The sequence below is a fragment of the Canis lupus genome, chromosome 30 (genome assembly GCF_003254725.2).
Source record: "Canis lupus dingo isolate Sandy chromosome 30, ASM325472v2, whole genome shotgun sequence".
NCBI lineage: Eukaryota > Metazoa > Chordata > Mammalia > Carnivora > Canidae > Canis > Canis lupus.
This window is the reverse complement of record NC_064272.1, coordinates 1,472,054-1,484,628: the sequence shown is the minus strand read 5'-3', so window position 1 is coordinate 1,484,628 and position 12,575 is coordinate 1,472,054. Positions and strand designations below refer to the sequence as shown.

Genomic DNA, 12,575 nt, shown 5'->3' with positions numbered 1-12,575 from the left:
TACTTTAACCTGGTGAAGCATAGATGTTCATTTGCTAACTGAATAAATTGGTACAACCCTTTCCAGAGCTCCACAGGTCGGGTAGATACGGAATTCTAGAGTGTTAGGCCATCGCATCTTGGTAGAAGATGATAGAGACCCGGAGAGGGAAAGCAACTTGGCCAAGGTCACACAACGGAAACAAAGCAGTCAGCACTCTTGTCACCCCATTGTCCTTATGTTCATCTCCTTCAACATGAATTTTATTTTGCTAACTTGATTTTATTAGTGGAAAAAAAATCAAGACTCTGGAAATGTAGAATTATTTTCCTAGCTCAGGGCCAGCTAGAAAAAGAGCCAAAGCTTCGTGATTTTCAGGGTTTATTTCTGAATCTGCTTTATTGTTTAAGACAGCATCCACACAGGATAATATAAATTTAAAGCATTAATAAAGATAACTTTTTCAGGATTTTGTGAAGTGGAAGAAAGTAAGCAAGTCTCAGCTGGAAAAGTAGATGAGTTTAGATTCCAGCAGATAAGGTTTGAGTCCCAACTCTACCATTTACTAATTATGATGTTAGGCCAGTTTCTTAACCTCCACATGTTTCAGTTTCCTGATCTATAAAAGGGGATAATGATATTCCTACCCATGGGGGCAGGGAGTCTAAGGATTCAATAAAATAGTGCTCAGTTTAATATTCCAGTACCTAGAAGTTTGTATACCTTCCAGCTTCTAAAATAAATATACAAAGTATAGGTCAGAAGAACTTTATCTCCACCTTTATCATTTCAGATGCTTTCAGAAAAAAAGAACAGAAAATCCAACTCAGATAGAGTGAGCCAATAAAAGACTTCACTGACGGGCATACCTGGCATTAGAGATGGAGCCAGCCACTGGGTTGAGCTGATCCCACAGCTGTGCTCAGTCTCCCCAGTCATCCACATTCTAGCTTTGCCTTCAGGCTGATGGCAGGATGGTGGCTGCAGTTCTAGGCCTCACATCTACATGCTACAGTTTCCAAGGGAAAAGTTCTCCTGCCCTGGTATTCAAGACAAGGATCCTGAGATCACCTTTGATTGAAGAACTTGGTCATAGGCCAACTCGTGAATTGTTGAAGATGACCTAGAAAATAAACTGTGCTGGTTGACTTATATCAGCAGAGCCGACCTGCGAAGTGGGGTTGGGTCGGTTTTCATGGGCCATAAGACACAGGCAGATATCGATACAAAATCAGTTCTGTTAGGAAGGAAGAAACAGCCAATGGATTTTTTTTTTAAGCCAATGGATTCTTGATATGCAGTTAGGAATGTTCCTCATGCCCTGATGGCTATCATCTTTAGCTCCTATTACTCGATGGTTACTGTTAAAATGCCAGCAGTTCTAGCTCTCTATGTCCAGAGGGAAGTACAGGCCAAAAAGCTGTGTTATGGGAACTAGCAAACAGGCTCTCTGCACTCTGGGTACACTATCCAAGGGGCCACAGCAGTTGTGCATTTGGTGCTTCCCGCATTTAATATTGTTCTGGTTTTGACACAAGCTCTGGGCCAGATCCTACCAGACATCAGAGTGTCAGCAGCCCTGTCACTCCAGTTGCCTCAACAAAAACTTAGAACTGGACGTCTTGGAGGATCTGTGAACTCTCCCATAGCAGCTTGCTAGCAGGGCCTCTCCAGTTTCACCCGCAGCCTCGAGTATCCTAAACTGGGGCTCTTCTACCTGTGATAGCATATTAGTTTTCTGTCGATGCTGCAACAAATTACCATAAACTTAGTGCCTTCAAACAATACAAATCGATTATCCCCCAGCTCTGGAGGTCACAAGTCTAAAACGGGTTTAGTAGTCTTGCCTTCCTTCTGGAGGCTCTAGGGGAGAACCAGTTTCTTGCATTTGCCAGGTTCCAAAGGCCTCCTGCATTCTGTGACCATTCTTCCAGGAATGGTACCGGTCCCACCTCTGCTTCTGTCAACACATCTCCTTCTCAGACTCTGACCTTCCTACTTCCCTCTTAGAAGAAGCCTTAGGATTATCTTGAGCTCATCTGGATAATTCAGGATAATCTTCCCATCTCAAGATCCTTAATTTAATCATAAAGGCAGAGTGCCTTTTGCTATATAAGGTAACATGTTCACAGGTTCTAAAAATTGGGAGGAGGAGAAGGGGGGTCATTATTCAGCCCACCACAGGGAGGAAGAAAGCAGAGGTCAAAACAACCGATTATTTATACTTGGAAATGATCAACCATTTGTTAATGCCTCCAGAGCATTGATAGCCTACGACAAGCTGACTTTTTAATCACCTAGAATTTAAAAATAAGTGTACATAATTTAGATGCACATAATTATTTTTCTTTTCCCATTGTAAATCTGAGCATTATAAATTGCTTTCTAAGTTTAACCTAAGTACAGTGCAGTTTTGTTTGCTCTGCTTGTCAGTGTAATTGAAAGACTTTTTCTTCCAAAACTAACCCAAATATAGGAGCACACTCACAGAACTTTAACACCAGCATTGGTTGGGAATCTGTAAGCTTCAGGGACTTGGTTTGCCAGTGGCCAACATTTGCTCTTTGGTATTAACTTGTATTTTGGTGCACGATGGCCACTTGGACTGTAATCTAAATGTAGGGATGAAAAGGAAAAATTCTTTCCAGACCCCAGCAGCCTAAAACTGTAAACCCGCACCATGAGAAGAGATGGCTTTTTTCTTATTTCGGTCACCATTGCAAAGCTGGTAATTTGACCATTTGGAAAAGAGTTTTACCAAGTATAGGGGGTCACTTTGGAGAACTTTCTTGTAAGAGTCACAGAACGTAGGCTTGGGGTCTGAGGATCAGTAGCAGGTTACAAAATGACAAGTGGAAGGAAGTAAATAACTCAATAATGAACAATACCTGAGCCCACAAACCCATGTACTAAGGCTAACTGTAAGGACACTTCTAGCGCTCTCTTCTCATCTGTGATGTCTGGCTACTCCAGAAATCAAATAGTGAAGTAGCTATTTTTCTTTTACAGTAGCTTTCAGGGATCATGTTTCCTTACACAAGACAGTACCTTAAAAATACTTTCTTTCTGAGTTAGCCTAAACAATTACTTAAAACGCAGTTTCTAGATCATGCGTTTGATATATTGCCTAAATGTGACTATCCCTAATTACACTAATTGCAAAAGTGCAGCAAGTTCAAACGTTAATAATAATTTCTTAAATGAAGCCATTTGTAATTATCAAGGGAACCACGTGTACGTGACTGGCTTCACTAAGACATTGTGTTCTTTGATTCCTTTTTCATCAGAAAACAAATGCTTGATCACACATCTTTTTGCTTTTTGAAACAAAACACTATAGTGTGGGTGCCTTGGGTGGCTCAGTTATTGAGTGTCTACTTTCGACTCAGGGCGTGACCCTGGGGTCTTGGGATGGAGTCCCACATCAGGCTCCCTACAGAGAGCCTGCTTCTCCCTCTGCCTGTGTCTCTGCCTCTCTCTGTGTGTCTCTCATGAATAAATAAATAAAATCTTAAAAAAACACAAACCAACACTACAGCTTTTTAAAAACCTCACAAGCTACACCATCTAGTGCACTTGACAGGATCTTCTTGAAACAGGCAAATCAGTGGATGGAAATCCTAGAACTGTGGCAAGGACTGAAAACAAGTTTATCATGTGTGGTGGGGGATATGAGTGGGGTTATGAGACACGTGTGCATGTATGTGGGGCGGGGGGTCACAGGGAGTAAAACAAGGCCATATATTACAGCCAACTATAGAGTTAACCTCTCCACCCCACCCTGCCTTTCTCCTGGAGTCTTTCTCCCTCCAGAGTCATGTTTCTTATGCACAGTAAAGTGTCTTTTTGGTCATTAAAGGGCAGCATTTCCAAAGAGGAACTTAGAAAAGCAGCAGAACTGAAATCAGTATTTAGCTGTAACTGCTCTTAATCTATGGTTATGAAAGAGGTTCAAATGTATCTCAAGAATTGACTCCCTTTGCTGTTTGAAAATCCTACCAAATTTGTCAGCATTCCACCAGTGATACCAGAGAAACGTAAAAGTATTTACTACTACAGGGACTGCCTGTGTGAATCAGCTCTTGAAAGAATATGGCCTTCCAAGTAGCCAGAAACAAAGAAAGGTGTCTTTCCCATCAGGCCATTTCATCCATCCCCAGGAGGGCCCCTCTTAACTTCATGAGACAGCTGCTTTTTCCCTGCTTCTTTCGTCTCTGTACAATATGGACCTCTTCAAGAAATATCAAGAGCTTTAGATGGAGGACCCATTGGGAAAATATGTAAGGCTAGAAGATCTGATCATTTCTCTAATTTCTTTTGAATTTCTGTATTACTAGAGAAGTTGTACCTTCTTGTGAATTATTTCCTAAATGTCTTGGATAGCACGGTTTTACCAGTTATCTTATATTTGCTTTCTCATTAAATGCCTCACGGGTGTGTATTTCGTTTCCCCAGCTAAGCTACGACAGATAATCATTGTGTCTTGAAATAGCTTCACAACGACTACTGACCTCAGCGCTAACCATTCAATTAGTTAGCTCAGTTCAGGGTAGACAGAACTGGAGCTAACTCAGCTACTCAGATGAGGATAGTAGGAACTTATGAATGACATTTGTCCAGGGGCCTGGATACATGGTGACTGCAAAACAAAGCCTCCTGTAGGCAACAGCCCTGGTTTCCAGCATTAATAGCATCACTGCTGAAGGATCAGCTACTGTGGGACAGAATTGAGTGCCTCCCTCTCTGTGCCCACTTCTCTGTGTGCCCAATTTCACTGGCTGCAAGCAGGCCCAACAAAGCCATTCAGCCTAGGGGTGAAAGCCACCTGCCCCCCTCTTTGCTCTGAAGGTGACTGAGCTTGTATCCAAATTGATATAAAGAGGAAAGCACCTAGAGCCCTCTAGTGTGGCAGGGAGTCCCCCTGGGTGATGAGGGAACAGTGGCTGGGGTCCTTCCTGGCAGCCAGGATCCATTTTCAAAATAATGCTTCTTTAATCCTCATTTTATTTCTCAGTGTAAGATGTCTTACTCATCTTACACTCTCGCTTTTAGTCTACCTTCCATTCAGAAACACACACAGACAGGTTCCTAAGCTGTAGCCTTCCAAGTTCAGATGTCCGCGACCTGATTGGAATCACACAGCCCCATGGAACAGGGTTCCATCTTAGGGGGAGGGAAAGCTTTGCTTCCTGGTCATGGCCATCACCTCAGCCTTTATACCCTTTTGTATAAATCAGCGCTTCTCAGACCTTTTGGTCTCAAGACCCCTTTTGCCCTCTTAAAAATAATCAAAGACCTCCAAAAACTTTAGCTTATGTGGAATATATCAATATTACTGAATTAGAATTTAAAACTGAGAAATTTTTAAAATATTGAATTCATTTAAAAATAACAAACCGGGATCCCTGGGTGGCGCAGTGGTTTGGCGCCTGCCTTTGGCCCAGGGCGCGATCCTGGAGACCCGGGATCGAATCCCACATCGGGCTCCCAGTGCATGGAGCCTGCTTCTCCCTCTGCCTGTGTCTCTGCCTCTCTCTCTCTCACTGTTGCCTATCATAAATAAATAAGAAACTTAAAAATATATATATAAAAATAACAAACCCCATTATGTTATATGAATGATATACTTCTACTTCTGTGAGAAGTGACTAAATTTTTCAAAACAAAGCAAAAATAATGAGATGAGTGACATTGTTTTGCATTTTTATGAATTTCAAATGCCTGACTTAATAGAAAGTAGCTGGGTTCTTCTAAAAAATAGGAAGGAAACTGGTCTCAAAGAGATACATAGTTGGAAAGGGGGAGAGTGTTTTTATAACCTCTTCAGGTAATTATGCTTTTTCTTCTTTGATACTATATCAAAACTCAACCAGTAGTAGGTTTTCAAAAGTTCATTGCCAGGTAGCATCTGAAACCACATTAAGGAAGTTTTGTACCTGGTTATATAAAAACTCATTGGTCTGTCTTCCATTTGAATGGGTCTTTTTAAAAATTTTTTATTGGAGTTTGATTTGCCAGCATACAGTATAACACCCAGTGCTCATCCCGTCAAGTCCCCCCCTCAGTGCCCATCACCCAGTTACCCCAATCCCTCACCCACCTCCCCTGCCACTACCCTTGTTTGTTTCCCAGAGTCAGGAGTCTCTCATGGTTTGTCTGCCTCTCTGATTTTTCCCACTCAGTTCCCCTCCTTTCCCTTATAATCCCTTTCACTATTTAATTCCCCATATGAGCGAAACCATGTGATGATTGTCCTTCAACTGACTTACTTCATTCACTCAGCATAATACCCTCCAGTTCCATACACGTCGAACGAAATGGTGGGTATAGTCATTTCTAATGGCTGAGTAATATTCCATTGTATGTATAGACCACATCTTCTTTATCCATTCATCTGTCGATGGACACCGAGGCTCCTTCCACAGTTTGGCTATTGTGGACATTGCTGCTATGAACATTGGGGTACAGGTGTCCCAGCGTTTCACTGCATCTGTATCTTTAGGGTAAATCCCCAGCCATGCCTCCCTCTCTGTGCCCAGCAATTGCTGGGTCGTAGGGTAGCTCTATTTTTAACTCTTTGAGGAACCTCCACACAGTTTTCCAGAGTGGCTGCACCAGTTCCCATTCCCACCAACAGTACAACAGTGTTCCCCTTTCTTGAATGTTCTCGTAACATAAGGCTTTGGTCATTGGGAAAGTGTTGGCTCACCAATTAATGCAGCACTTCCAAATGTTGACATATTTCATTGTAAAATATTTTAGAAATCGCACTTGTTAACATCAACAATTTAATCAGAAAGTCTTTAAGTACTGGGAAGCTGTCAAACTCACTGTGGCCGATAAACATTTTCTAAAATTCTAATTTTTCACTTGAAAGCTCAAGTTATATTATTGGCAACAGATACTATCCGTTGTTTTCCTTGAAGTGAAGAGCTTGCTTCTTTCATTTATAAGAACATGTCTGTCATTCACCCAAGTCTGATGAAGCAGCCTGGCTTGTCTGTGTTCTTTTAACTAAAAATAGCATCCATGAAATGAGCAGCCAGTGTAGCACACGACTCCAGCCAGCATTTCTCACAAAATCCTCTGTCCTCCCATTTGCAGCAGAAGTGTTGTAGGCATACTTCCCTCTTTATCCCATATAAGATTAGAAAGAGGCATACTCAAGAGTTTATTACTAATAAAATTAATTATTTTTATATTTCATGTGGGACATTCTTATGTGAAACTGGGCACCTTGGGGATACAGTGGTACACTTGGTGTTTTGTTCTACTACCTAATTCACTCTGAGGCACCGCCAGTTTCACCCACATGTGTCTACACCATCAGGCCAGCTGTTGACACAGTGAAAAAGGCAAAGAACAATTTAGGATTATTATGGAGACATGTTTGGCCTCACAAACCACCTAAAGGACCTGGGATCCCTAAGGGTCTGGGAACCACACTTTTACAACTCCTGGTATAGACAGTAGAATAGTTAACCTTTTTAAGCTCATAATATGTGCCAGACGTGGTTATATGCATTAATTATTTTAATCCTCAGCTGTACAGGTATATGGAGAGCCTACCACATTCCAGAAAACATATTATTTTTTAAACCTCTGGACCCTGGTAAATTTATGCCACCCTGCTGCTGTTTCGTGGGGGCTAATTAAAATTTGAGGAATTTTCAAAAGCATTGCTGCCACGGGTGTGAAGCACCGTTTTCTCAGTCTCAGGGGTGTTCAGAGCATTAGAAATTCATTGATTCAGCCTAGGTTTGCTGGGTGGGTGCTAGGTCTAAGTGTATGTCAGGCCACAAAATACACTGTGCTTTCAGAGCTCTTGGGAATATTTCCTCCCCTGCCATCTCTCCCCAGTCTTCTTTCTTTTCACAGTTATTCTCTCTCTCAGTTTCTGGACCTCCATCTCGAATTTTGAGACCCTGTCCTATGAGAAAGGCCTCAAATGCCATCCCTTCCACAGAATGACATCTGTCCATCTATAACACCACCCTGACTCTTGCTTTTTTTGTCAGGGTCTTAGGGCCATGTTTTCTTTTTACCTGAGCTTCCACTTGATGACCCACACACAATTGTTTCTCCCATTCCCTCACACTTACTGGAAGGCTGGCCTGGACAGAGAACTCTGGTGCTTCCTGCTCCCCTTTCTCAGGGAAAGGAAGGGCTGTCTCCTTTCACATGTGCCTTCTCAAGACGTGTTTTGCTGTGAGTGTTCCCTTCTCTATAAATGCTGATTTGGATTATGACATCAGTGTGTGGCTAAGAGCTCACCCAAATCCTGAACTAATCTGAAAGCCAGGTCAAGGGAAAACTAATATTTAGGTGGTTTCCTTATGTCTCTGTAAACTCCCTGTTGGTGAGAGGATGGTCCTTGAGCTGGCTGACAGTTCTGGTTGTTTCTTTTCATCTGTTGCAGGAACTGTGATGTGTTATTATCTTGGCAGAGAACTTGGTTGTTAGTGGAGAAAACCATTGTTCTTTCAGGTCATGACATAGGCCTCGGGGGATTGTACGTATAGGACTAGAAAACTTAACAGTGGGTCTGGGAGTGTCTGTTGTATGGTTTTGTCATGCTTTCATTCCTCACCATGCCTGTGAACTGGGAGAAATAGGAGCTCTTACACTTTGTCAGTGAGGAAACAGGTTCCTGACAGGAGCCCAGCCTGGCCCAACAATAACAGATTTTGCCCCAAAGGATGGAGACACTACGTAACCTAACAGTCAGCAATCTCTGCTTGGCGAGGTCTCTTAGGAACATCTTCTGACATTGCCTCTCCCTTCTCTGGGGACTCTTTTGTAAGTTTTGCAGCCTCCTCCCCCACCAATCTGAACCTATGGCACCCACAGGATTGATAGACCCAGCAGTAAGTCACATTCATCTTTTCCTTCCAGATCTCCTTGAAGCTTTGGTAACCAAGTTCTATTTTCATATCCTTGTGATGAGCCAAGAGTGTATGTAGAGCAGAAATCTGCCACATATGAAATGGAGCTAGAGAACTAGACTACTGGGGTTGGCACCGGCTACCAGACGCATCCATCTGTGCCTAGTCCCCATCTCTTCACTGATGCCCTGAGTGACCGTCATTGTCCTCTAAGCTTGGCCTTTATCTCCAGGTCTAGATTAAGGATCTTGGGTCTACCATACCTTGTGGGAGTGTGATAGGCAGAGGCCAGACTTGGAGGCAGTTGTGATTTACAAGCAGCATTCCTCACGCCTACAGTGGCATTTTATGGAAGTGTGTGTTTAAGAGACATGGGGAGGGGTGAGCAGCACCCTCCCAGCCATTCTAGTGAGCCCGCTTTTACCCTGTCCTCCACCTGAGACCTGCCTCCCCTCCTGACCGTCCTCCCACACCAATGCCAGTCGGCACTTTACAGAAGCCACTTGGTCCAAACTCCGAAGGCCCCGTAGCTGATTGCATCCCACTTCGGTGACCTCTCCTCTACAGTGTGGCCAGTAGTATTTCTGTGCACCCAGCATAAGCCCCAATAACGTCTGCATTCAAAACCATCCTGGCTTTTCTGCTGATGCTTGTGAAAGTGGTCATGATGCAGTGTTAGCTGACCCCTGCCAAAGATCAAGGCAACACAGTCAGTTCAGTGGGGATGATGTCCAGCAGTCCCAGTGCAGAGTCTGCAGAGTCTGCAGACCTAATAGAACGTTCTCCATCCACGTCACTCTGTCTCCTAACATAGTTTTATGTGTATGTCATCCAAAATATCTCCTAGAATTCCTGAGTCAGTGGCATGGCTTATCCAGTTCATGGTACGTGATATATATAAAGTACTTGGAGAACAGTATCCATGGTAGAGAAAATCCAGTGCTTACTATCACTTGACTCTAGAGGGCCAGTGACCAGTGCCACCTTCTCATGCCTTTGCCCCCACCCTGACCCCAAATAATTACTACCTACTCTGTCCCGTGGCGCTTGCACATTTTAGTATTGATTATACTGTGTCATCAAATATAGACAAAATTGTTTTATAAAATCAAGTGAAAATGTAAAGAACTGGTTTGTGAGCAGCCTGAAGACAAGGACAGGTGTCTTACTTGGTCTTCTATCTCCAGTATCGGTTCAAATGTCATTTAGTCAAAATAAACTATTTTGTACCCTCAGTTCAAAACTGTGATATTCTTTCCTTGTAGTGTGGCCCACATCTATGTGCTGTGATGATGTTTCACTTCTCTGCATGCCATATTCCACCCTCAGGAAAAGAATGCTTTACCCCTGACCACTGATGTTGTGTCATTTTCAAGTGGGGTGGCTGAGGCACACAGCTCTTCCTGAGCCATGCCAGCCACAGTACTGGTCCTCCCTCTTGTCCTTCCAGCAACCTTGAAGGAGCTCATCTCACAGACCATGATCCGCTGGGCCCAAGAGGACCAGATCCAGGATGCGGAGTTGGTCCGGATGATGTTCACCCTCCTGCAGAGGCAGTACGACAGCATTGGGGAGCTGCTGCAAGCCCTGCGGAAGACCTATACCATCAGTCAGGCCTCCGTGAGCGATACCATCAATCTGCTGGCTGCCCTGGGCCAGATCCGCTGCCTCCTCAGTGTCAGGATGGGCAAGGAAGAGGAGCTGCTCATGATCAATGGGCTGGGGTAGGTCATTCTCAGTTCCTTGCAAGTCCCTCAGAAGAGCTTCAGGCAGGAAAACTGGTTTACCTTGTTATGTAGATGTTCCAGAATCCAATCATATGAAATCCCTGTGTGCTGCCAGCCTGATTTCACTCCTCAGGGGGTAAGTTCTTGGTGGATCAGTCACCTTTGATAACCTGTGAGACCAGACTGCAGGCTACGGGGCTGAAGGGACATTGCCAGAAGTAGTAGAAAGGAGTCTTAGGGAAAAGCAGTTATTTGGTTCATATCTGAAGAAAATAGCCCCAGGAAGGCAATGAAAAAAAATTCAGAGGAAGGGACCATGTGTTCAACTCAACAAGAAGAGAAATGTTTTGAGCTTTTGACTGGAATTCTTCTGAGACTTCCCTCTGAGAAACTGTCAGCTGATCCCTCCCTTTGCTCCGGACTCACCCAGAGAGTCATTTTTGTCAGTTCTGAAAGACACCTTTCCCTATTACAACAGTGCACAGCTCTCCCTGAGAAGCTGTGCTGTCAAAAAGATAGCATCCTAGACATCAGAAAGATTCCCTTTAATTAGATGGTGTATTCCATTTTGTGGATGAGAAAACCAAAGCCCAAAGACGTGAGCTGACCACCCCACAGTGTTACCTGATTACAGGCGAGAACTGGGACTGTGACCTTGCTGCTCCATGTTCCATCCCACCACCCTGGAGCACCACCTGAGCAAGGCCCAGAAGAGGGACTTTGAGGAGCCTTGGGCTGGGGCGGGGGGGATGCACCCATTCCTCAAATTCATTTCCAAGGAAGAATCATGTACTGGAAATGAAGAGACTTTTATGGGAAAAGAAAACTGCAGAATTAGCTTCTCCCCCAGCCTTTGCAGTAGACACAGCAGCAATAAAATCTTGTGGTATCTCCTCTTAACAGTTGCCACCACCCAGGGAAGAGGGTACAGGCAGAGTAACCACCCTGTGAGGGCTTACACAGCCACATCACATGCTGCTTTTGCATTTGAATTTGCCTGCAGCTTTATTATGTGTGAATTTATGTTGAATGATTTCAGAATATAATTTTTTATATTTCATTGTTAATTGCACTGGTTTTTGAGGACTGCTGTCCCAAAATATCTCAGGTACCTAATATACAATTGCCTTTAAGAAAAGGATACAGCCCTATCATTAGGAAAAATGAAGTAGAGAATTAGCTATAAGAACTAGAAATGGGAAAAAAAAAAAAAAAGAAATAGAAGACCCTGAATACATGGAGGAAGAGAAGTCCAGTAATTCGGGCTGTCTCAAAACTATTATAAACACAAAGATAAAGGGACAACTGTGTAATGTGTCATTAGAAGGAAATGTCTCGAAGAAAGAAAGAACGTCATAGAAATAAAAGAGCATAAAATACTCCTATTGTCTGTAAAAAGGCACTCCGCATATATCCCGAATGCCTAGTGCCTTCTTAGAACCTTTCAGTCTGTCACGTTTGCATTCCTTAACCCTGATGTGTCTGTGCATTTGTGTGTCCTCACCCCTGAAGTTTCACAGCACTCATCTAAGCAAGCACTAAAGTCTGTGTCTGATCCTTACCGTAGAGACATTATGAACAATAAGGTGTTTTACCAGCACCCCAACCTCATGAGAGTCCTTGGCATGCACGAGACGGTGATGGAGGTGATGGTGAACGTGTTGGGTGCAGAGAAGTCCCAGGTAATGCTCCAAGGAGAACCTAGCCCTCAGGAACCAGGAACTTGGCCCCTGGGCAGGGGCATGTGAGGGCTTGCTGACAGCCACATGGCTGGCATCTGTTGCCTCAGTTCTCCTTCCCAGGGAGAGGGAGGGATGCCCATAAAGCCAGGAAACAGCCAAGGGACGGGACAGTGCTGCTGAATGGAATCCAGCCAGCATAAGAGCTCTGGTTCCTGAAGCTTAGAGCTTTTCCCACTCGTTCCACCAGGGCTGTTCACCTGCTAGGTTTACTTCCCATACCCTTCAGCCCTGCGCCTTCTAAG

The 12,575-nt window shown here is 43.8% G+C and overlaps 1 protein-coding gene across 2 annotated transcripts in view; it reads left to right on the top strand.

Moving 5' to 3' along the window:
- The window catches only part of RYR3 (ryanodine receptor 3), a 510,816-nt gene that overhangs the window by 357,276 nt on the left and 140,965 nt on the right, over positions 1-12,575 (top strand). For both annotated transcript variants that reach the window (XM_049104111.1, XM_025473335.3), the window contains exons 39-40: positions 10,315-10,588; positions 12,159-12,273. In XM_049104111.1, the coding sequence (XP_048960068.1) occupies positions 10,315-10,588; positions 12,159-12,273 (389 nt within the window). The remainder of the gene's footprint in view (positions 1-10,314; positions 10,589-12,158; positions 12,274-12,575) is intronic.